Here is a 27,583-nt window from a genome sequence, read left to right as displayed (position 1 = left end):
ATCAGAATCCAACCTTGGTAGCACATTGGCTCCGATATAATATCACATATCATATTAGAATCCCACCTCAACAGTTCACTGGCTCCGGCATAACATAATACCACATCGGCATAACAAAATTTTCTCACTTCCACAATGTCACATTTCTTTTAATATTATACATGTATTCAATACATTTCATTAAATAAAGCATAATTTGACTTAATTCACAAAGTGTCAAAATATCCTAACAGTAAGCAACCGAAGCACTAATGAGCAAAAATTCACTATTTTAAAATATAATCAAATTATCATAGATTGTGTATAATGACATCCCAAAGCTTTAATTGAATTAAATAATTTTTAAGATGTCAAAATAATTTTTTACTTTTTTGAAATTACCCTTACAAAAATTTTCAAATAAATACTCAAAATGACAAGAACTGTTACAAAGATAAAAGTTACCATAATCCTATAAAATAATATTTTTTTGTAAAACCAAATTATAAATTTGATCAAACAATCTCAAAAATATTAAATTATTGAAAACTGAAATAAGCAAAATATATTCTAGCTCAAGCTGAGTAAATTTTCCAACTATACCGACTGAATTAGGCAACTTAACTCGTAAGCCAAAATTGAGGGGAAAAAATAGAAAAATTGGTGACGATATCCATCAAAGCTTGGTAAGAATCAATTTTAAATATTATAAAATTATTTTATAATGCGTACAATATAATACTTATATGTTAAATTAATCTCAAAACAAATCCAAAAATTTCCTGAAACGAAAAATAAAAACTTACAGATCCATGAGATGTTAGAACAATAAAATTTAAAAATTTTAATGACCCTCAAATTTTGTTAACAACGATGGGCACCAACTCAAGAACGTTAAAATTAAGAGGCTCATCATAATTCAAATAACAATCATCCGTCCATGCGCTAGTAATAAAAAGTGAATGAAAAATCCATAGGCTTGCTTGGTCTTCTTCTCTTTTGATACTCTTTCCGACGAACAATTCCCTGTGGCCAAGGTTTCAGGCGGTCAGACCCATCTTCGGCTGAAAAAAACTATCATGTCCAGCCACTCTCTAAGCAGAGGACAATGATGCAGCAGATATCCAAGCTTTATAAAGACCATGATCTTTAACCCTGGAAAAATAACAATGGTAAGCTCAATCTATAGGCAGATAAAAGATGGATTTTTTGCATTTATCAGAGCATCTCTAGCCGAACTCCATACAAATGTATGGCATTCTTCCGTCGCTCCATCCGATTGGCAAAAATGCTGCTCTTTGATTGTGGGTGAACAGTGCGACACCAATATTGACGTCGCACTGTTCATCCGCTATTTTTTTCTTAAATTTGAAAATTAATTATGGGAAGGAATATAATCGCTCCATCCGATCGGCAAAAATGCTGCTCTTTGATTGAGGGAGAACAGTGCGACACCAATATTGACGTCGCACTGTTCATCTGCTATTTTTTTTTTTTTAATTCGAAAATTAATTATGGGAAGGAATATAATCGCTCCATCCGATCGGCAAAAATGCTGCTCTTTGATTGCGGATGAACAGTGCGACACTAATATTGACGTCGCATTGTTCATCCGCTATTTTTTTTTTCATTCGAAAATTAATTATGGGAAGGAATATACTAGGAATATTCTTTATTTGGTGGTAGAAAATAGAGTTCGGTTGGAGATAAGTTACTATATTTTGTTGTATTACTATATTTTGGAGTGAAAATTGAGTTTTTTGGTTGGAGATGGCCTCATTATCATTAGTTGCAGTGACTTATCACAACTATTTAGGGAAACTATATCACTGAGGGAGTTAAATTGTTGAAATGAAATTTCAGATAGCAAAGGGTGAACTAACATTAGCTCGAAACATAATGATGCAAATTAGAAAATTTATTATAATTGCATATTGATATGTAAATCGTGTGGGCTAATGTTACTTGTTTAGTTTTAAATTTTATATGTAATCATGGCAATGATGTTTGTGCCTATGAGAATAGGATGGGTTCTCTAGTATTTTGATTACATTGATAGATTTGGTTTACTACTGCAAGTTGATTTGCAGCTGCTCTGGAGTTCCATAATTTAGCTATTTTCGATCCCTATTTTAATATAAGGATGTTGTTTCCCAGTTTTTTTTTTCAATCACTATTCACTATTTAGGAAGATTACTAATTTACTACTCCAACATATCTTCACTTTCAGGTGCCTTTGATTCTGCTGTTTTCTTCTACAAAGATGACTAGTTATTTCCTTCTTCACGAGGCTTTCTAAACTATAACTGGAGCCAGTGGCTGGCTGGATATTTCCTTAAATTTTCCTAACGTAAGACTTTCCTACAATGCAAGTGTTTGACTGCTCCCGACTGTCACTGTAGCAGGAAATCAAACATAGCTGAAAATGGCATATTAAAATTAGAATATTATTGTTTTGCATGGAATGGATTGACAACTTTTCGTTCTTGCTGGAATCCAAATTTGTTGAATTCAAACTTGTAATTTCAAGCCATCTTTTGAAGGATTTTGAGAATTTACTGTTTTTGGGTCATTCTTTATTAAAAATAAGAGATTCTTAGGCATGTAAATTCAGTATATCGTTGATTTTTTTTTTTCAGTACTGGTATGCATTGTTAAATATAGATTCCTCAAGTCTTTCTGAAGATAAAAAGGCAATAGTCCTCCGATTATTCACATGTGACTAATTTAACACATAGTTTCATATTTCTCTAAGTTAGTTCATCGACTATATAAAATGAATCCCAAATGATCCCCTGTTTGAAAGAAACAAAAAAATCAACTACAGGCTATGAATTGATAAATAATATTTTAGAAAACACGGGTTTATATAATCTATCTGATTTAGAAAAATTACAAGGGTTGCAATACATTAACCTTGACTTATCCAATTCCATTCTACTGTTATTAGAGTTGCAAATGAACCGAGCATTCAACGAGCTACTCGTGGCTCGGTTCGTGGCTCGGTTCGATAATAGCTCGTTCATGTTCGTTTGATAAGGTAAACGAACGAGCTTGAATGCTTATGATAAATAATTGATAGCTAAATAAACGAGATTGAACTTAGTGTTCGGTTTGTTTATGTTTATGAACAGTATAGTTTAATGCTTGCGAACAAGCTCATAAAGAAGCTCGATTAGCGCTCGACAAAAAAGCTCAATTAGAACTATATTAGAGTTTTAAAAAAATATATATTATTAAATTTAATATTTTTTTTTTTTACTTCCCACATCCGCCTAAAATCTCGAACAACCCGCTTTCTGTACAAATATAAAATAAATCATAGATCGTTTGTTCGTGAACAAGCTCATTTGGTAGCTCAAAAACACTAATTAGAAATGTTCATGAACGGACTCATTTGATAGCTAAAAAATTCTCATTAGATATGTTTGTGAACAACCGTATTTGATAGTTTAAAAAACTTTGCTAGATATGTTCACAATAGGCCCGATGTAATTTTTTGTTAGAAGGCTCGATAAGGCTCATTTGATACATCGAGAAGTAGAGCTTATTTATAGCTAGATAAGGCTAGTTTGTTTAAAACCGTTTGCATCCCTAATTGTTATCCTTACTGATACGAAAAAATTTTGTTGTCATTGGAACCTAGGGAAAGGTGATGACAAGACTAAGTCTTCTTTTTGCCCTTGATATCTTGCTATTGATAGACTATACATTTGTAACTTATGCCTGATTCAAGCTTGTTATAAAGGTGTTAATGATAAATATCGTGTTTCAATTCCTAGAAAGATTTCGTAAGATTTCTACAAAACGACGAACACATTCACTTCTTGAATCCAGAATGAGAGTACTAGAACATCGAGTTGGTGATTTTGAAGATAAAATTGAGAGACTGACTATAATCTCCACCAACTGGTAGAAAAGGTGAAGGAATTATTATTTCTGATGATCATAAAAAATCTATATCAATTCTCAAATAGCCGAAAATTATTTCTATACTTTTTATTTTAAAACTAAAAATGTTGATCTAGTGGAAACATATAAAATGATGGGATTGAATCTCCACTATCCAACCATAGAAGAAATAATGGAAGAACTAGAAATACAAGCTACTCTCTTTCATATAGATGAAGATAAATGCCTGATATGACTAAGGTACGTAATTTCTAACCCTACAAGTGTCAGTTTTCAGACAGAATCTTTAGATGTATGGTGGGCCCCACAAAGCACATGAAAGAGGATGCTGTATAAAAATACTTCTAGAAGTTTTTGAGTGTAGGCAAACATGCCACCATTGAATTATTTATTTATTTTTTGAGCTAGGCATGCTTCCAATCGATCATAACTCATGCGAAGATGAAACGGAATGAAATTATATTTGCATGCCATTTTTTTTTTTATCAAAAACTTGCACTACTTCTCAATAAGCATTAACACAAACACCTTGCATGCTTCTTTTGATAAAAAATGACATAATTTCTCATAATCCCTCATGACTTCTACATGAATTTTTAAATTACCCATCATATGATTTAAACCATGAGCAAGTACAAACTTCATGTACAAAGAGTTCATTTCCAAACAATGTAAATCAACACATGAATTTCATTTATATCTCATGAAACTATACATTCAAGAAAAGCAAAGAAAGTTTACTGATAAAAAAAAAACTAGAAATCAAGCAAATGTATGTATTTGATTATAAAGAGGAAAAGTGCACTTCATTCGCCATTATTACTCTTGATTGCCATAGCTTCTCAAAGAAGAATGAAGGAAGATGGAAGGGAAGATGATAAAGAGAAAGAAGAGGAAGATGAGGAGAAAGAAGAGGCAAAACAAGAAGGGAAAAGGGAAGGAGAAGAAAAATAATGAGGAGAAGAAAAAGAGGAAGGGAGAATATACCTGCAGCTGAGGCACGAGAGGGAGGCGATCGAGTCGTCTTGCGAAGGCTTGTGGCTTCTCTAGGACGAGTGATCCAAAGAGGGGTTCAACATTGAGATCGTGAGAAAATAATGAGGGAGGAAGGTCATGGGTGTCTCAAGAATAGAGGAGAGCGAGAGGAAGAGACAAAGTGGGGACTTTAGTCCGTTCATCTGGGTGGTTTTGAGCAAGGGGGACGGAGAGATGTAGGGGTTGGCTAGGGTTGGGGTCGAGAGCTATGATGCACCGACAAACCTCTTGAAGAGAGAATGCAGTGTCGGACACGGACACGTGACCGACACGGCTGGGATATGTGTCGGACACGGCAGACACGTGTTCGATTAAAATAATGTTTAAATTTAACCTGAAATGGCTGTGACATGTGTCAGACACGTGTCGGACACGTTTGGGACACGCGTGACATAATTTTTTATGATAAATTATTTTAATTATAAATATATGATATCCAATGAACTATTATGAGAGAGAATTAGAGAATAATAGAAGTAAATAGATACATTCTTTGTAATTTAGATTAGAGGATAAAGAGATATCATGGGAGAGAATTAGTGAACTAGAGTAAAAAGACACAAAGAAGAACCAACTTTCATTACATGATATCCAATGAAATATTGCAAATTTTTCTCTTGTTGAACTAGAGTTGAAAGCAATGATATTCAATGATGATGATATTGAAGGCCAAAACAAACCTCTAAAGCTAATCCTAGTAGTTGAAACTTGAATGCTTGATGTTGTAGTAAGTGATTATTTACTTATATTTTTGTGGTTGTACTAGACATTTTGTACTAAATATTTTATATTATAAGCTAGACGAGTTATCATGTCATTTATTTATTATTGTTTGACATTTTTAATATAATGTTACATTAATATCAATACATTATATAAAAAAATGTAATGCCATGTCCGCGTCGTACCCGTGTCCTATATTTTCAAAAAATTTGTGTCCCGTTTCCATGCAGTGCGTGTCCGTGTCCGTGTCCGTGCATCATAGGTCGAGAGAGAGGGAGGAGACGAAGACCTTGTTCCATCTGAGGCGTACGAAAACAGGTAGACCGGAGAGAGAGCGGGTGAACAGCGTCGAATGAACTCAATGCCCCTCCTCTTTTCCTTCGTCTTCCTCTATACTCAAACATCGAAGCCGACGCTTTGTCCGTTGATTGTCACAATAACCCTTGATCTCTGCCGCAACGACGATAAGATTTTATGTGCACGATCAGCTGCTAAACTCAACAGGAAAAAGACGGGGAAAATCCATGATAATAATTAAAAATGAGAGTGATCACAACTGTTGATTTCAAAGGGTTGAATGGTAGTTGATTTGAGTTCGAATCATGCTAGATTTGAGTCGATTTGAGTTCAATTTGTTTCGATTGAATTTATTTGACGAAATTGTATCCAAATCAATGCTGATTCGAGCCATATTAAGCTCGACGAGGCTCCATCGAGTCAATCGAGTTCAGTTGAACATAGTTGGGCTTGGTTCGATTAGATTTGAGTTTGATTGGGTCCAATCAAGTCAATTTAATAAAATTGAACTCGAATTAATGCAATTGAAACTAAATAGGCACCGACTTGAATTGGATTAGGCTCGACGGAGTTCAATTAGCCTTATCGAACATGCACGAGGGAAAATCGTACCAAAATTGACGTCAACAAATGACCTTTCTTTTTTAGATTTAAATGAGAATTTGGCTCTTAAGAAGACAATGGAGAAAAAGGATTCATGTAGCCTGCCCCACTTAGTGGGATAAAGGCTTGATGTTGTTGTTATTGATGGTTGCTAATGCCCTGTCCCACCCAATGTGTGTTGCTAGTCCTCTAGCGAGCATATCTTAGACAACAAACTCATGTAGTAAGGTTCTCGAGATGCCTAACTAATGTCCTTTGAATAGAAATCCCATTCGGATATGATGCACTAAGGGCTTGCTAATCACATTGGAGGATGAATTCTTTCTACATGAGATATCGTTCCTAAAGTTGTAGGGCTTGGATGATGACATATAGTTCTTGCTCAAACGTTGCCCACTTTTGTTGTGGCTCGCTAAGTTTTTCACTGAAGAACTCAACCAAATAGTTTTCTTGAATAAGACATCACCAATGCTCGTCATATAGGAACCGACTTCTACATCAAATGCATGTTCAAAATTTGGGAGAACTAGAATGCATGTGGAAGTTATCTTCTCCTTTTACATGGCAAAGCTTACCTCTATTGTATGCCAGTGCAACCCTTTTTTTTTTAGGCAATCTGGGGATGGGGGGTAGCGAGAGTGTTGAAATTATGTATTAAACACTGAACGAAAGTTACAACCTTGTGTGAAAGCTACATACGCCATGTAGGTTAGTAGGTGTTGGCCACTCCCAAATGTTCCAAACCTTCTCATCAACTTGGACACAACGACTACTTATGATGAAGCTAGTAAGCTACATAACAAAATATTGTTTGTGAGAAATATATCTTTCTTTAAATCTAAAGAGGGGGTGTTAGTTGACCAGTCCAAGATTCAGGCCATGGTGGACTGACCTCTTCCTAAGAACTTGAGGGAGTTGCGGGGATTCTTAGGGCTCACTAATTACAACCATAAGTTTGTGAAAGGATATGACACCATATCAAAACCTTTAACAGAGCAATTAAAGAAGGACAACTTTAAGTGGGGGAGGAAGCGACAAGAGCTTTTCAAGAGCTGAAGACAGCTATGAACAATGTACCAATACTGTCCATTTGTGGTGGAGATAGATGCATCATGTTATAAGTTAGGAGCAATACTCATGAAAAGTGAGAGACCTATGACATATTTCAGCCAAGTGCTCATAGCAAGGGCAAAAGCTCAAGTCAGTATGTGGATGCGAGTTGATGGCGATTGTCTTAGCAATTCAGAAGTGTTTCATAGTCAGGATAGACCAGAGGAGTCTAAAGTATTTAATGGAGCAGCAGATGGTCATGGAGAAGCACCATAGATGGTTATCCAAGTTGCTTAGATATGATTTTGAGATCCAGTACCGACCAGGCCTAGAAAATAAAAAGCAGATGCCTTGTCCAGGAGGGTCGAGGAGCCATAGTTGGCAGCCCTATCAGTGCCAATGATCTTAGACTTGGAAGCAATGAGGAGAGAGAGAGTAAGCAGGATAAAGGGTTGAGGAAGATCAAGGAAGAGTTGCTGAAGGACCCGAACAGTTACCCCAGTTATGCTCTAATGGGTAATAACTACTCTATAAGGGGAGGTTTGTACTCTCACAATCCTGAAGTTAGATTCCCAAGCTACTACAGGAATTTCATAGCAGTGTGATAGGGGGGCATTTAGGGGTACAAAAGAAATACAACCAACTATCTGCTGAGCTATATTGGGCGGGGATACACCAGATGTGGAAGATACTGCGGCAAGGTGTGATGTGTGCTAGAGGCATAAGTACTTGATTATGGCACCCGGGGGGTTACTGCAACCATTAGCTTTATCTAAATGGGTATGGGAGGAAGTAACCAATGATTTCAATGAAGGGTTGTCAAGCTCAAAGGGATATTCAGTGATACTAGTAGTAGTGGACTGTCTGATCAAATACACACACTTCATTCATCTGAAGCACCCTTATAACGCGGTCATTATGGTTACTATTTTCAAACAAGAAGTGGTGTGCTTATATGGCTTTCTAGAAGCCATTGTGTCAGACAAAGACAATTTGTTCCTTAGCGACTTTTGGAGGGAATTGTTTTGTTTAGAATGGACAATCCTAAAGAGAAGTACAACCTACCACTCCCAGACAGATGGTTAGACATAAGTGGTTAACAAAGGTGTAGAGACCTATTTGAGATGCTTTGTATCAGACATGTCAAAGAGTTGGACAAGGTGGATTGCTTGGGCCGAATATTAGCACAACACATCATACCATTCAACAGTACAGACCACGCCCTTCAAGATTCTCTATGGGAGAGATCCACCTCATTTGATTCACTATGGACAGAGCACAACACTTGTGTCCAATGTTGAGCAGTACTTGGAAGAGAGGGACATGATATTATCTGAGCTCAAAAGATATTTGTTGAGAGCCCAGCAGATCATGAAAAGGAAGGTTGATGAGTACATGAGAGAAGTAAATTTCGAGCCAAGAGACATGATTTACTCAAAATTGAGGCCCTACAGATAGAAGACACTAGCCAAGAGGAGGAATGGAAAATTGTTCCCATGATATGTTGGGCCTTATGAGGTCTTGGAATGCATTGGAGTAGTAGCCTATCGATTGAAGCTACGACCCTCATCATCTTTGCACTCACTCATTCATGTCTCACAACTAAGAAAGGCAACAAGAGAGCACACATCATCGTCACTACCCCCGACTTTGACAAATAATATAGAGGTCATTTTGGAACCCCTAGAAGTAACTGGTGTGCTCAAAGGAGAGATAGAGACACAGGAGGTGTAAATCAAATTGAAGGATCTGCCATAGCACGATGCCACATGGGACCCATACAAGACAATCAGGAGACAATTTCCATCCTTCTACCTTGAGGACAATGTGCATTTTGAGAAGGGAAGTATTGTTACGGCTATAGGCAAATGGGGGTTGGACCGACCGATCCAGCAGGCAAAGGAGATAGCGAAACCTAAACCAAATCCAGGCTATAGATTTTGGCTCCTCTTATGGGGCCAGCAATGAACTAATTCATCATGTTAGGAGAGTAATTAAGGAATGGATCAATTAAGAAAAGATTGAGAGAAATTAAGGGGAGGATCAATTAGGAAAAGATTTCCTAATTGAATTCAAATTGAAAAGGGAAATTAATAAGGAAAGAAAGTAATTTTGGGGGGAATTGGAGAGTTTATTTAAGAAGGGATCTAAGGTTTATGTTTCTTCATGCATGTTTGGAGTTTTGTTGTAGTTTTTGCTTGGGAGATTTCCTTGCGGCATTTAGGGTTTGTGAGAAAGCTAATCTACCTCTCAACTAGTAGATCATTTGTATCTTTTATTGTTGTTGAAGAGATAATAAAAAATCGGCTATTGACTATGTTCTAGCAATATTCTTCCTATCTATTTGCTGTTTTTACTTCCAAGATGCATAGATTCATTGTAACCCTTTCATCGTGGAGCTCAGGCATCCTCTAGAAAAATCCATCAAGCATCCCTATGAAACATTCGATATCCAGAGTTGACAACGTTGAGACCTCCTGCATTTGTTCGTTTGTGATCACACTCCCTGTTAGGACGATCAGATTTTTTCTGTACATCTATGAATATAGCACGTTGAGTCACCGCTCTAACATCATGATGGAAGCCTGAAGGGTGGCCTGCACATCAAGATCTGCATCTATGTCACAGCGACTATCTTCATCCAAGCCAGCAATTGCATTGATTCTCCAAGCTCTGGAACCAACTTGGTGTAGAAGATAATTAAGAAACCAGAGAAAACTCCAAGTGCCTTTACTTTAGTGAAAACAGAGGACGGAACAAAAGACCCGGCTATTATTGATGAGGACATCGACAGACGCTACCGACATGTTTATCGCCGGCGAAACCGTAGATCGACGGCCTCGATTCAGCGCCTCTACTTTTGATTATGATGTCATGATGTATTATTTAGTATTTTCAGTTTTTCCATTTGTACCCCTGTGGGGAGTTGCTTTGTTATTGTAGCCCATAGGGCAATTTCGTACTTTCTTTTTTTTTTATGAGTTGAGGCCTATATATAGTGGTCTCATGTGTTGTATGAGGTTAATGAATATTTTGAATGAAATTTAGTTTGTTATCTTTTCAACTTCTTCTTGTGGAGAGCTAGAGAGGAGAACGAGAACCCAAGGTGAGGGCGAAAAGCAATACCCGCCAGTGACGTGGTCTACCTCCACCATCCCGATCCCCTTCCTCTTCCCAACCCGCCGGCCCTAGCCCACCTTTGGCCGCCGACCACCCCACCTCCTCCACCCACTCCCAAGCACGTCCACCGCCGGCCTCCTTCCACTCTCCCCTTCTTGTTCGAATTTTGAAATTACTTGAATTCAAAGTTTCCAAATTTGGCGAAGTCAAATATGGAAAGTTTTCGAATTCAAAATTCGAATGAAACCTAGTTGTTGGAGTCTTTAATCATGAGAAGCTTATTTAACAATGAAAATAATCACTATTATGAATTTACAGTTAGATAATAAGTGTTTTGTAGTATTCCATATGATTCATGTGAAGTTTGCTAACACTAGTTTTTATTTTGGATTCTCCCTCACCCTCGCTTAAATCTCTTCTCCTTGAAAGATTCTCCAACATCAAGCATGCATGGCGGATCCGGAGCTTGAGTGGGGTCTTGTATTCAACGCCGACGAAAGCATCAACATCCTAAAATCTCCGTGCTTTGACGTGGGATTTGAAGATGACACCACCGTGGAAGAATATTTGGAGCGAGTCGTCCCGATCCTTGCAAGCATCATCGACCGACGATTTTCAAATTACGATTGGAGTCTCGACGGCCATCCACTACATCCATCTCCACCGGCGACCTCTCCACCAACAAAGTTCTTCGGCGCCATCTTTGTAGTGGTAATATCTTTCATCGTTTGGCTCACCTTTCTCCGCTAAAGCCTACAAGTAGTTGAGTGAGAAGGCCTCGAGGTGAACCTCTCATTGTTAAGTGTTGGATTATGTTACTTGTACTTTGCATTTAAAATTACTTTGTTTTTTGAAAGGATAGTCTTGATTATTCTCTATTGCTAATCTTTGGCCTAAACAAGTTAAAATTTTTAAATTCTTAACTCTCTCTTGCATGATCGAAATAAACTTATAAGAGCAAAACTTAAAACAATTCTCTTTTAATTTTTAATCGTAACTCCTAGTAGTTTCACATCAATTATAGCTCTTTGCAATAAAAAAAAAGCATCTTCTAGATGTAATGACTAATATCTACCCATTAGCTACATGAAAAACAATAGTTATCTCAAAAGAATTAAAGGACTGACAAACTCTCACCTGCTGCATTACAAAGAGCTAAGATGCACCCTACTCCGGTAAAGGATTAACAATTTTTATTGCTCTTAGAATTTTTAAGTGAATATGGAATGACACTGAGATCAAGAATAGTAAAAATAACATAAAAAAGCCAATAAATAAATGCAGAGTACTTACAAGTAAATATTGCCTAGTTCAAATTCTTTGAACATATTGACATAGAAGCGGAAACCATCAGGGCTGACATCCCTGCACAATAGGCCTGAAAAAAGACAAGATTGAGAACACATCCAACCAAGCTGATGCAATTCTTTAAGCCAGCAGGGTAATATATCGTATATACCTCTACTTTCAGCATTTAACAGGTGTTCTTTGGCAAGAGCTGGTGCAATACCAAGTGTTAAAGCTGCATCACTGGGGCTTATGCCCATTTTCAGAGCATCTGGCTTTTGTGCAAGAGAGATGATTCTTGCGAAAACCTACATCATATAAAACATTAGCAGCTTAAGACAAAATTAAGTTCATTAAATTTAATCAAAACATGTGGAGACACATTATACTACAGAAATTTTGGGAGAATAATTTCGATGCAGAAGCTGGGCCCTTATTAAAGAGATTAAAGTGGAAAGGACGTTTTCACTGGGATATATTCATTATAATGAGAGAAAATAATCAAAATGGCTCCTTTTTTTTGTTTTTTTTTGTTTTTTTAATTTTTTTAGAATCAAAATGGCTCTTTGACTCTTCATGAAGGATCAAAATGATCACTAACTATATTAAATGATCATTTTAGTCCCTCGAATCTTTAAAAAAGAATCAAATTAGTCACACGGTGGGACTATTTTAATTCCGCTTTAAGGAGTTGAGGGACCAAATAAATCCTATAATATAATTGGAGGCTATTTTGATTTTTTATAAAGAGTTAAGGGACCAATTTGGTCATTTTCTCATTATAATGATGAAGGCGTGAATAAATTAAGAGATTTAGTGTTTGCACACAAAGGAAACGAAAAAATTATTTGGAGCATGGATGGATGGAGGTGTTAATGATAGACAAGAATGAAGTCATCATGTGTAAAACTATGGAGTATACAAGGTACATGCGCTTCAAGTGGAGAAAGAACATGTGCAGAGCATGGTTTAATAGAAGACAATGCAATATAGCAGAGAGTGAGAACTCATTGAAGGCAACATTAGCTGAAGTATATATGTGATTAGTAGTTGGGTTATAATAATGATGGCCTTTCTGAGAACAAGAGTATCCTAGAAAGATACATCCCAAGGTGAGAGTTTGTCACCAATATAAAAAGAATGACAAAACAAACACAGCCAAAAACTCTAGGTTGAAGAGGATGCCTTGGCTAAATAATAGAGAAGTGGGTGACATCAACCAGAACTACATATGGAATGCAATTAAAAAGATGACATATAGCCAAAATAGTGGCATCATAAAATTAAAGAGGTATGAAATATCATGGTATGGGCTATGTAGAGTAAATGATTATGCTCTCATTCAACACCCCATTCTATTAAAACATAAAGGAATGAAGTTTAATGAATGATTCCATTGTCAAAATAAAATGAGTTAAATTAAGAATGCATATATTCTAGAGCAACATAATCATAAAGAATTTTGAGCGTAGTAAAAAATAATATTTTATTTCCTGATAAAAAGTGTGAAAGACAAACAAAACTCCAACTTGTACTTCAGCAAATAGACCCGTATGACTCAAGAAAGATCATCAACAAATATAATAAATTACTTAAACTCTAAAGAGATGAGACCAAGACTCCAAATATCAAAATAAACTAACTCAAATAGGACACTACTATGACTTGACATAAAAGAAAATAAATTTGATGAAGTTAACTAAGCTCACATGCATTACATTTAAACTTTAGACGGAGATGAGACGATGGTAACAAAACCTTTTAAGCCTTAGTAGCGAAGGATGATCCAAATGATACGTCGTACTGGTACAGAAGATAGAAAGAACCTCATTTGTAAAGTGGTAAATTCCACCAGTGTCAACACCTCCAATCATTTTCCTCATATTGATATCATAAAAGACACAGTGGAATAGATAAATGGCTATAGAGCACCCATGACTTTAAGTTACATAGAGAATAGAGTTAAATGATAGAAAATTTGAGAACATATAACAAATCTAGGAGGGGAAAGCCCTTCAAGAGAAAGAGCCTTTCCCAACAGGAGGAGGAGAACCAATAGTGACAATAATAGAAGGTAGAGAATATATGATAAGGAATCAGAAAAACTATCAATTACCTATCATATGTGAAGCATCACCTTAATTTGCATAACATACCAAAAGAAAAAATTGTAAATCTATATGAGAAAATGACATAGGAGACAAACACTGATACTTGAGGGTATTGAACAATGTGATCATAGACCTCTTGAGAAAAAGAACGACAGACTCAATACAGATAGTTTGAGTAGAAGCACCATTAACAATCATATCCTGCTTAACAATTAACAATCATATTGGGCAATGGAGGGATAGCCGAATTTGGCCCAACGATAATTTAAAGGGTGATCTGTACAACATGTACAAGGGGAAAAGTTCTTCCTCCATGACCATGACCGCAACAACTATCAATATAGCCATCACGATCATGACCACCATTGTCAAAGGAAAAACGATATAATGTTAGAATTAACGTTCCTTCACTAAGGTGTTGTTGCACTTGTAGAATGCACGAATTCAATTGTATATGATTGATAAAGGAGAATAAAGAAAGCATAATTATAATTGATGTTTTTCATATAGATCCATAATAGATTATTGCATTTCACTTAAGCATTGTAAATTAAATAAAAACTAATTAAACTCCACAAATTCTCAAACTCAAGAATTGCCTCCTTTGTGGGTTGGTGAAGGGCATAAAATCTTAATTTAACCTCGGTTGACCCCATAAATGGGTCAAATCATCTTGAGGGCCCCCCAGACATTGAATAACCATAAAATGACATTCAATAGTCATGCAATCATAAAATTTAAACTTTGAATCCTTGGGTGCAAACCAAGAAAAAGCTATGATCGAATTGGCTCAATGTATAATTAAAAAAACGCTAGCCAACTTGGCCATCTTTCAAATCAAACACAAAATAAATCTTGTTATAATCGTACCTCAACAAAGCAACAAGAGGAACTGTCAAAGGCCACAAAGATTAGATCTATTGCACCAACTAGTACAGTGCATCTTGGGACCCAAAAACCTTGATGTGGACACTATTATGGTGCATAACTCACAAAATATATGGTGCTACCGAGTTTAACTAAATTCAAATCAAAAGTCAAAGATAATCAAAATCAAGACAAGGACAATTAAACATATAACCAAAACCTCCATTGGGCTTTCCTCTGAGGATGTAAGTCTCAATTGTTAAGCAGGCTTTCCTGAAGGGCTGGGCTATAAAACCCATATTAAGCATCTCTAATATTAGAGACATAAGGCATATGCTCAAGTAAGCCTTATCTAAGTTTAGGCCACTCTAAGATTATATTATTAAGTCCAAAGCCTTAAATCAAAGCCAACAATCAATGTCAAAATACTAATCAATTCAAATTAAATCAACCACCACAAGCTTTCCAAAAATTACGGTTGTAAGCCCTACATTGAATCAAATATTTTGGGCTTCCTTAAAGCTAGGTTTATAAGTCTTAGTCCTTAAATAAGCTTACATTGAGGATCAAGTCAACTTAAACCCAAGTACAATCAACTCATAGCTTAAGTTGCCTCGATTATACAGTGAGGTCATAAAATCCATTATTAGGCTGACTCCAATACATTAGTCATAAGCCCAAATCTTTGGGAAACTATACAAATAGATCAATAAGTCCCATACTTCAAATTAAATCAACACCAAAAATCAATTATAAATCAAGGTCTAAAGAAAAAAATTGTGTTTCCCTAGATGTCTTGTTAATACAATTCAGTCAGCATAAAAATCATAAGCATATACAAATATGCCAACAACTCGATCTTAAGACATCTCTACATCATCTAGAGCCATAACCCCTAACCTATGGGCCTCTATAAACCATAATATAAAATCTCATTTGTTTGGCCTTCTTCATTAAGAAATAAGTGCAAGGTCCCAAACCAATAAGTCTAAATCAACAAAGCACTAGTTAAAAAATACAAATCAACAAATATCAATTCATGGTCGAGCTTTATCACACTTGCATAAATTATAAGTTGTGCCTATAAACCCCTTCATATCAAGGTCATAATTCCCTCGCTTGGGCGTTCCCAGCATGTAAGCCTCAATCTTGTAGTTGACCCGAAGTTAAGTTGAAACAGGCCACCAAATCCAAATATCAAGCCCTCGATTTGTCTTTACCAAATCCAGAGACCTAGGCTCTCACATCTACACAAATTCCAATTAGGTCGACACAAAATCAATGACTGCACCACAAATAAAACTATAAGCAAATAAGACGAAAATCCCATAAGCCAAACTTTGAGTTGAGTTCATAGTAAATACATGCATCTCAAGTCTTATAAGTCCCAATTTCCCTAAATAGCTAGATTGAGTTTGGGACAAATAAAATAATTTCAAATCTTTAAGCATCTCTTTCAAATACAGAAATGTTAAATCATGCATTAACACAAATCAATCTTCAAGCCACGTAAAACACCCTTAAGTTTCACCAAACATCCAAATTCATCTGTAGGTAGATATAAGTCTCATATTTCCCAAAATGGAGACTCTTCTATCTAATGTAAACTAAGCACACACCAAAACAACCAAACTGCTAAAAACCTTGTTGCTTAAGATTTCTCTCCAAGTTAGGTGTGTTTCAACCCAAACTCACGCCAACTCATGTGTCTAACCTAAAGCATCTCATTGACATGACATCATAACCACGCATAAAACTAGCAACATGAAGGAAAATTTAGAAAAAAGTTAGATGATTACCCCGTTGTTTCTATAACTATTAATGATTAATATGACCTGGTAGATGCTTATGATGTAAAATTTGAGTAAAAATATTAAATAAAGAGGAACTTTGGTTTTAAAATAAGAATTATAGATTTCAACAAAATAATTTATCAAGGTTGTTTTTGAGTGGATAGTTAAATGACATTGTAAGACTCCGCTGAGAAGACTACTCATAGAATAAAATTTACAAGTTCATATATACAAATAAAGACTGAAGATTGAATCATGGGTATGATCCTATAATTCTTATATGTGTAACTTATGAATAAGTACTTAAATCACAAATCCACAAATGTCGATCATAAAGTAAAAGTGTCACAAAGAAACTTGATGAAACTATTTTCTGCATTGCATGAGACGATTCAGAGCGCTGCATCAAAGAGATGAAAAAAATAAAATTTGATTTCATTAAGTTTAAGTCAAATTCGTGGGATCATCCTACGGCAACCCTAAAGCCAAACAAGAGCACGATTGACTAGCATAATAAGAACAAAGTTCATTCATGCCATATAAAAAATAACAGTACGAAAACAGAAATTTGGATTCAGGTTCCACGCCCACGACCATCTTCATGAGAAAATGGGCCAAAATGGGCCAACAACAACAATAGATGCCTCCAAATAACAAAATTTTCATTTCCTACTGCATTATTTCATGACATCCTACATTCGTACCTAAAATTATGGACTAAAATACTGGCATCAACAAAAACAGATTCAGTTGCTGAAGTGTTCAATCACCAAGGAAAATTGAGTTTGATAATTTTTGGCAAGATTAAAAAAAAAATGGAAAATAAGCAAAATAGAATACAAATACAAGGGATGAACACAACCTCCTCATCACTATGGGCCTTGCTCTGAATGACCATTACTCCGCTATCAAACTTTCTAAGCATTGCAGGGCTGTTCAAGGTAATGAACCAACAAGAATAAACATTAAAAGGCATGTACAAATAAAAAGAAAATACTTGAAAAATTGAAAAAGGGTAGGCAACTGTAGAAGGGAATGCTTCTTGATGCCACACTATTGTGATAATTAGACCACGAAAAAGTGCTAGAACCTGAAAAAGGTGGAAGGTTCTGTTATTCATACACTTCATATTTTTCCCAGAGAGCACAGGCTTGCAAAAGATCCTCGGGTGAAATTAATTCTGTCAAAGTTAATTGAAAGTTTAAATGAAATTCAAATGAAAAGTAATTGAAAAGCTATTCAAGAAATACCTGTTCCTCTAGCACGATTAAAAAGACAGTACACATCTATCAGTGCAATCATTCCTCCAGATTTCTCAAGTGGTAATTTCACAAAATCAGCCAGCTGAAGAGGAGCAAGTCATCATCATCATCAATATCTTTATCCAAGTAATTTGGGTTGGTTTTATGAATCCTCTTTCTCCAATCGTTCAATTACAAAGGTAAATATCAAACTAACAACTTTATTCAATTTACATGTCTTAGATAGTAAAGAATTTTGTGATAATAAAGATAAAAAAACAATCGCAATACATGTGATTCAACATCTTGAGGAAGCTGTAGGACAGAAACCTTTCGAAAATAAAAATGAAGAAAAACTTCCCCATGCCTAAAAACTTAAACTAGTGAAAAAGATGTTTTTAAAATAAGGATCTAACAAAATTTAAGGATAAGATAAAGAAAATAAATTAAGAAAAATGGGCACGTCGCTGAAAATTGTGTTTGATATGTTTTCTTTCAAAATTAAAGTCAGACAAGGCTAAGACATACCCTAACATGTCTAGGGCACACAGTAACATGGTTGAGACCATGATGATGATGAAATGTTATTTTTTTCTCAACGAGCTAGCTTTGCAAATTATATTTTTTACTCAACAATGGTAAATATACAATTGAAGAGAACATTAATGTTAGTGATGATGATCATGGAAACATCCAGTTTGTTGGTCCAATTGGCGATACATATATGTATTTATGTTTTCTAAGTTGAATTGAATATCACATACCCTGTTTTTTTGGGTTTTCGGTATTTTATAAAATAATGTCTGATTATAATGCTCATGTTTTTTTTTTTGTTGATTATTAAGTGGACTCAGTGAAAATGAAACAGTAACTATACTTAAACCAACATTAGTCTTTCTTTTGTTGATCCGTAAATTTTGTTTGTGATATATAGGATATTTTATTTCATTATTTGATGTTTTAATGTAAAAATCTATAAAAAAAAAATACTAACATTAGGTAATTTAAATAAAGATCTGATCTATGGACTGGATAGTGCCGTTATTGGTACAACCATTAGGTCTATATTATCAAACACTAGTCAACTGCAAAATACTAAACATATCTAAAACAAGATCTGAACAACAATATTGCATATACCTTTGTATAAATAAAACCATATGCTTGAATTTGGCAACAATAATAGCTAAAAGGGTAACTTAATTATCCTGATTTGCTTTGCTTGAGAAAGAGTAAGTGCAGATAATATTTCTAGTTATCATGGTTAAAATAATTAGAAAGCACATTTTGCTTTTAATACATATTTTAGCAATGCCAGTTTGGTTTAATATAATGCATGCCACAATTTTTTGATTTTTCTCTTATTAAAATCTGTCAGGCCGTCCCGTGGCCTGCTTGATCATCAGATAAGATAATAACCCTGCAATCCATCTTGAGTTTCTTCAATAAAATGGAATATAGAATCTGAATTAAAATTAGAACTACCACAAGGTCAAGGTCGCCTTATTAGAATGTAAGACCGTATGACTTAAATGATTTCTAAGCATTGCCTCAAAGGCAAAAAGAAGTTTTAAAATGGTTTTATTTTAATTCCATGAGCTTTCGAAACACTAAAGACAAATAGAGAGGAATATAAAAATACTGGGAATGAAAGGGGATGGTAAATGGGAGGAATTTCTTGATCAAATGATTAACTTCATTTCATGATTATCATTACAAAAGTTCTCATTTTAAGAAGAGGTTGATGTAATGTAATTTGCTTAATTTGGTCCAAAATTATGGGCCACTTGTTTGTCAATTCAATCAATATTATTTAATGCACCATTTTATGTCATCAACCCTTTTTTTTCCATTTTATTCTTTGCTTTTAATAATTTTGTTCTTGGGATTATATAGCTAACGGTACATTTGGTATATAATAAGCCAAGGGGTGGTAATTAGGATGGTCGATTATGCAATAATAAAGATATGACGATTCTTTGGAGTTCATTTTGGAAATCAATTCCTCTGTCTTTCTCCTAGCTATGAGATTCTTTCTTTGTTTTTATCCTTGCCTCCATCCACTAGAGACATTCATTTATCTCTTCTTCTTAATCTTCTTCTTTCTAGCTACTTGTCATTCTTCTACATTGGATTTTTTTCTTCTCAACAAATCAATATATCAAAAGTTCAATATAACCTTCACTTTTGGAACCCCTTGCTATGCCAATTGGTATCAATATTGAAGCTCCCAAATTTGAGTTCGTCTTAAAGAAATAGGTATTTTTATATTGAGGTTTTTAAATATCATGGCATCACCAAATTTTCTCTTCAATCTCTTTAGTCGCTCTCTTCATACGCTCTTCATATGAATGCTCGAAAATTCCATCATACTCACTGACACAAATTCAATCTATAATGTAAAATTCTATAACTCATTGTTTTATTTTATTTCTCGTTGTACAACTTATTCTACTATTTTTTATATGTTTTATTATTATTGCATAAAATGTCTTCTTTTGCCACCAACAACATACATTGCCTCTTTCCACAAATTCTTCCAACACTTCATTAGGTTACTATCAACAAACTTTAAAAATAAAAAATAAAAAACCTCAAATTCAAAACTGTTTTAAAAGTTCGAATTTAAAATTTAAGGAAATTCTAATTTTAAATTTAAGAATTTTTAAAGTACTAAAAATTAAATTTTTAATATGAATTTTAATTCAAAATTTAAATTTAGTTTGAAAATTGGTTGCAACTATTATATCCTTTCCTCCCCCTTTCAAGCAATGATTCTATTCATATTCTCCATGATCTCCTTGATAATATCCTTCACAATTCTTCCATCAGAATCTCCAAATTTAACATTTGTTTCAATATCAATTTGAAATTTGAATTCTCAATTTATAAATTCAAATTGGAATTAAGAAAAAAAAAAAACAAATTTAATATCAAAGTTCAAACTTTTATCCAAATCACTTCCAGTTTTTCTCCAGCCACCATGGCCTAATCAAAGTATCAAACCCAATTATCATAACTACTTTTAGGCACTACTACAAAATACCAGGCCTAATTCAGATTTGTCTGAAGGCCTCCAATTTTTTCTAAACAATATCTACAAAGATGAGTATTGTGTTGTTAAGGATCGATGATGACATCCTTCTACCAATATAGTTGATGATGGAGATGCTCTTCCACTTACTCTTTTCCTCCCTATGATGGATTTCCAATACATCACTTCATTCAGTATGGCTTTCAATGCTATATAGCAAAATTAAAGATTACAATTCTTCCTCAATAGCATTTTAACTTTCAAGAGTAGTCTTAATAGCGGAGGGAATTGATGCAATGCAAGTCGTGCTTTAGTCATGAGTATTTGTGTTTGTTAGTTTAGTTAGTATTATTTAATTTGTCATGTTTATGTCATTGTTCTTACTTGTAATTTCCTTATTTTTTATATTAGATTGTTCATGATATTATAGCTATTATTATATAAACAAAAGGCCAAAGATTATAATTATGATACTTCATTATACAATAAAGATATGACCTTTTTTATATCTTCTTTGGGGATCAATTCCTCTCTCTTTCTCCTACCCATGATGGTCTTTCTTCCTCACCCTTATTCTATTTATCTCCACAATTACCTTTCTATACTAGATTACTACCTTATTAAGATATTAAAAAAATCCATCATAATCTTCACTTCTTCCCTGTAATGTTCCGGCAGGGACCACAGCAAAATTGAACCAAAACAAAAGAGTGAATTTTTAAGCAAATTTGATCCGCAGAATGCACAAAAAGGTGAAACATAATTAAAATACTTAGTTTAACTAATTGTTTAGATGACTTAAAGGCATGAGGAAGAGCAATAATAATTGTATATCCAAAAAATTAAGGATATCCAAAACACAAAAGTAAGTACTGGATTGCCTATATTTATAAATCCCTCAACCCGAATAATGAAGTCATATTTTAAAAAGTTTCAAGCATATGCAAAATTAATATGAACTCAAAGAAGGTAAACTTTTCTAAAATATGAGGAATGAAAAAGAATCAATATGTCCAGCCACCTATTATTGGTTAAGGAAAGTATATTCCAAAGTGATAGCAGAAAGAATCCATACAAAACATAAATGTAATATCTTACAAATAAATATAAAGAATTTTAGACCATCTCAAAAGCACTAGTTGAGTCGAGTGGTTTAAAAAATGCGACCGTATTCAAGGAAACTACTAAATATGCGAAACACTTTGGTAACACCAACATGACAAGGTTCATATTGCAGTCATAAAGAAAAATAAAAATGGCAACATAAAGTTGAAAAACTATCCATCTAGAGTACAAGAATATTTTATATGTGTGTGTGTGAGTGTGTGAGTGTGTGTGTGTGTGTGTGTGTGAGAGAGAGAGAGAGAGAGCTTACATTAGCTTAAAAATAATAATAAGCATACCTTTAAGTTTGCTTAAGTGAATATTTAAAAAAATATAAATTGTACTTGATATTTATTATCATCATCACAAGTAGCAGCACCAACAAGCTTATCCTAACTATTTGCAATCAACTTGGAATTTTTTTCCCTATATTAAAAAGACAATGTTCATTGCCTGAGGGTCCTGTTATTACATGATATAGGAAGAGATTGATGTATAAAATCTTATATCTGAATTACAGAGAAATCATTTCCTGGTTCCAACACATGGCATCCAGATGACAACACAGTAGATCCAACCATTGCTTCGAGACATCCCTCAATCTTCTTCTCAAGCTAGTCTACAAAACTCTCTTGATGTTTTGAATTATCTGAAAAGTGCCTATACATTAAGAAATGAAATACCAGACAAACAACTTATGTTTAATTGCATAGATGCTGTTTATTTAAAAAAGACTTTCTGAGTGAAAAAATGAATGTATCCTAGTAACATAAATAAGGAAAGACACATCACAAACTATTAATATCATTTCTTATATAAGTAAGCAAATTATAAGATATAAGAAACAAATTCATCAATCCACAAACTCAATGTGTTCTTAAGGCACATGTTCTTTTATAAAAAGCATATATTTAAAAATAATTATACCTGGCGAGATAATTGTTGATGATAGAGAGCACCGGCAGATTCTTTTGTAACCGGTGATACAATACCAACACTAAGTAGCCAATCTTGCATTTCTTGCTTAGAACCCATCTCCTCATCATTTGCATTAGCCTGAGCAGCTGAACCGGATAGCAATTTTTGCCTCATTTTCTCAGCTAATGCAACCATCTCTTTAGCTTTACTCTAAATAAAAACTTATTTGATTAAGTAATTCAAATAGGATCCTAAAGTTAACTTAAAGGAATATCATTTTCTTGGAAAAAAAAAAAAACCAGCAAGCCCTGATATTTGGATGTTAGATGAAAGAAAGACTTCATCATTCATGAGATTTTTAGAAAAGAAGATATTTTTAGTTGTTTTCATCTTTAAGATACAAAATGACATAACCTGATAAAAAATTCATGTGCCCCAGAGAGAATAGAAACTAAAATAAACTTAGCAAGCTATATTCCCAAGAATAACAATTTGAAGAAAAAAAAGAAAAACTAAAGCGCTTTGGTTTATTATTATTTAGATGTAAATTATTAGGATGCCAGCGTTCCTAGATGATCGTGTTATCTATCAAATGTGATGTGTTTGGGTTAGGCTTATTTTAATAAGGATGTCCATGTTTTTTATTTGCAACTATTTATATAGTGTTACTCTGAATAAGATTACATTAATGATAATCATAACACTTTATTTTAAAATGTAAATCTCAATTCTCGAGGGTTGATGGGAAACATATAGTAACCAATAACCCTAAGGAAATATGAAACAATAATGTAGCAATTAAGCTTGTATTTACTCATAAATTTCTCCAAGAAATTGACAATGCCCTCACATTTGAAGCAAAAAAGTGCCCCATATATGGAAGATCGACAATGGAGAAAGGTATCGCAGACCCCTAGCTTCTAATGACTGACAAGCAAGGGGAAGCAATAATAATGAAAAAACCATGGGCGAATTTAAGGAGGCTTCTACGGGCACATGCCCCTACCCTAAATTCTTACTGTATTTATTATATGTAATAAATATATATTAATATTTCATACCTATTTCATATTTCAAAAAGTAAAAGGTCAATTCATGCCCCACCTAAATAATAAAATTAATATATGCACCCCCATCAAGACAAAATCCTAGCTCCACCATTAGTGGCAACAAACAAACAAAGTGTTCATGTAAACACCAAGGATATGAGCTAATGCATATATAGTAGGCTATTTTAAAAAATCAAACCATTAAGATATTATAATATTATAACATCAGTATCATATAGAATCTCATTTGAAGATTTTCATAATACCAATAAGCTAATAAAAGACGAACTCAGTGCAAGATACATCCCTCATACACAATATCAAGGGAGGAGTTGATGTACACAATCTTACCTTTTAAGTTGCATAAAGATTGTTTACATAATTCAAAACCATGAGCTCCAAATCATGGTGGATGCAAACTTGCCACTGCACTAAGTCCATTGTCCAATAAACCAAATAGTTGATATCTTTAAACAATATAACATAGCAACAGATATCTTACATTCTCACCTATATTGAGAAGATTGAAGAAAATTCTTATTTGATGTTTTGCATAAATCTCTCTTCTTGGGGCCTATTTTCGTTATTTTCCACTAAGTAAACTTTTTACTCTAGAAAATTCCTATGTAATATCTAAGGACTTTCCCTTTTCAGCTATTCCTACAATGGGCAGTTGCTATAGGAACAACCAATTTTAGGTATGAATATAGGCAATCCATCAGTACTTCAAATGTAGATAGTAAAATGCAGCAAATAATAGCACTACAAAGGCTTATACAAAGTTTCAAGGTACAACAGGAGCAAAAAAAAAAAAAACCCATAAAACTTGACTTACCATCAAAGCATTGAGGTCCTGGAAAGCATCCTGCAAGCTCTTATCCGTGCTCTCCCACATCTCCTGCTCCTTCCTCAGAATACCCGCAACACCAACCACCGCCGTTCTCACTCTGCTCGTTCCCTCTACCGAGCCGCTATCCCTAATCTCCCCCACATCCTCCCTCCCCTTCACCTCCTCCACCTCCCAAGACCTCGACTTCAAAACCTCCCATAACTTCCCGTAAAACGCTTCCGAATCGCTCTTACCACCTCGCATCACGATCGTGATCACCACCGACGTCGTTCCCTTGCCACTGGTGATCTTTCCATCGCTATCAGAAGTAACCTGAATTCGAATCTTAGGGCTAGTGAACATACTTTTGATCGATTTTTTTGGAGGAAATGCATGGATGACTGAACCAAGGGGAATGAAATGGGCGAAGCGAGAGGTTTCATTGATCCATAAAAGGCGGTGAGAGGTGAGGGTGAGGAGACCAGAGCGGAGAGGGGGGAGAGAAGGATTTTCCTCTGCTTGGAGGTCGATGGATGAGATAAAAAGGCGTTCAACCTCGCCGGGGAAGAGTACTGGCCGGCCGGAATCGGTAAGATCGACCGGTGGTAGCCAGGCGCTGGCGGCCATGTACAGAGGAGGATGGTAACTAGATGGCCGTCGCCCGTCGGATTGGATATCGTAAAAGCGGCGGTTTACTTCGCGCGAGAAAAGTCAGAAAACAGCCGCTGATTTTTGGGGCTTCATTTATTATTATTTTGCTATATTTATTTATTCAATATCTAAATTTACTATTTATTTATATACCATTTTCTTATCTAAACTATATCTAAGTATATGCATAAAAGAAAAAAAAATGTCAAGATATATTGATCCAACACATCATGAGGATATTTTAAATCATCTAATTTGTATTAAAAATAATACAATTCAAAATATTATTTATAACAATAATTCCAGCACAAATCAATTTATTTTGAAGCATATACTAATGAAATTTGCATCACGATATTCTAAACATAATGTTTTATGTGACTTAAAAGCTAGAATGAAATATAAGTAAATATTTAAATATGAATATTATATATATAATTACATAAATTTTTATCGTACATAGGTAAATCCCTTATTAGTTTTTAGTCCAATTTTTTCAAAATTAATTAAATCTTGTATGCATTCAAATATACATTACAATAATAAACTCTATTAGTATTTTCAATTTCCTATAATGTTCCTCCAATATTTACATGTCACGAGGATGGTATTATTGAATAATGCTTGACTTTGTGATGTATTCGATTCAATCTTAAGCATACTTGTTGAGTTTGTATCTGCCAAACCTACGATCATCTTTACCCCAAGTTAGCAAATTCAATAAAGATAAGACACATGTTTATCTACTCTGAGTGATAAGTTTCTTTATACATTTCCAAGCAAATCATTGAGATCTACTATGGGTGATGGTATCTTCTTTCCTTTATTATCAAGCTTAGAGGACCATTCCTATGCTTCCAAATCATACATTGATTTGTCTTAGTATTTGCTAAAACTGCTCTAGTTGTATGATTTTACATGACTTCATAGCTTGACCTCCATGGTTAGAGGCAAATCCAACTTCTTTTTTCAGAGTGATCAAAATTTTAATTAATTAGACAAAAACGACAAAATTTTAATTAATTAGACGACAACAACAACAATGATGATGATGATGATAATAATAATAATATAACATCAAATAATAATAATAATAATAATAATTATTTTTTTAATTAACCAACATAATGCTATCAAATTTATAAGAGAAAATTTTTAAATTTATCTTCTAACTTAATATTGATTTTAATAATAATATAAGTTGGAGTATAATCATATACATTATGTTGAAGCTAGACTCTAACTTAGAAAAAAATAATAATAAATAAGCTTAATGTTAGCTAACTTAAGAAAAAAAGGAATTATTAAACCATAAAGTAAGCATAATATTTAATAGATTTAAGAATCGCTTCCACATAAATCATAAATCAATAAAAAAATAATTGGAAAAATAGCCATCTCTCGGACTTCAATGCAATAAAAAATAAGATTTATTTGGATAGAAATTATATACTTTAGAGTTAAATTGATTTCAATGCAATGCAATAAATTTTGATTGAAAAAATAGCCAACAAAAAATAAGATTTATTTGAATAGAAATTAAATATTTTTCTCTTATTTATTAGAATTCTTTTTCAAACCCAACTTATAAATCATAAGACACTTCTTTTTTCCATTAGATAAAATTTCACTCACACTTTATACAAACTAGAACGTAAGTACCGTACATTTTTTTAGTGTCTTCAACCAATGCTTCTTCCTCTTCCTAAATGGTAGGCAAAATATTTTTTTTTAGGGGATCAAAACTTCAAATTTATCCTCCATATAGACTTTTTTTTAAGGTGGGCAAGCTATGCGGTGATTCACCAATGTCCATGGCACTCTTTAAGATGCATCATTCATCAGATGGAACCTACTTTTAGAGATTTTGAAGGGCATGCAAAAAATATAACATATTTATCATTTTGAACATCTATTTATGCATAGAAATTGAGGGCTCGTTTGTTTCTACGGTATTTCTTCATTTTTTTTCTTTTTTTC

The 27,583-nt window shown here is 34.2% G+C and overlaps 1 protein-coding gene across 2 annotated transcripts; it reads right to left on the bottom strand.

Moving 5' to 3' along the window:
• Window positions 1–797: 797 nt before the first annotated feature.
• On the bottom strand, window positions 798–25,681 carry LOC110098222 (vacuolar protein sorting-associated protein 36). 2 transcript variants are annotated; one of them, XM_020824965.2, is made up of 8 exons: window positions 24,959–25,681; window positions 23,084–23,284; window positions 18,028–18,121; window positions 17,900–17,957; window positions 17,640–17,709; window positions 12,179–12,314; window positions 12,013–12,097; window positions 798–1,134 (listed from the first exon to the last, which is right to left on the bottom strand). In XM_020824965.2, exons 1-8 carry the CDS (start codon window positions 25,577–25,579, stop codon window positions 1,074–1,076), a joined length of 1,326 nt encoding a protein of 441 aa, XP_020680624.2. In that variant the 5' UTR covers window positions 25,580–25,681; the 3' UTR covers window positions 798–1,073. The 2 variants fall into 2 exon arrangements, with proteins under 2 accessions (XP_020680624.2, XP_020680625.2); XM_020824966.2 differs by lacking the exon at window positions 23,084–23,284.
• Between the last annotated feature and the right edge of the window lie 1,902 nt (window positions 25,682–27,583).

The sequence above is a fragment of the Dendrobium catenatum genome, unplaced genomic scaffold (assembly GCF_001605985.2).
Source record: "Dendrobium catenatum unplaced genomic scaffold, ASM160598v2 fragScaff_scaffold_377, whole genome shotgun sequence".
Classification (NCBI taxonomy): domain Eukaryota; kingdom Viridiplantae; phylum Streptophyta; class Magnoliopsida; order Asparagales; family Orchidaceae; genus Dendrobium; species Dendrobium catenatum.
This window is presented reverse-complemented; position numbering and strand designations above follow the sequence as displayed.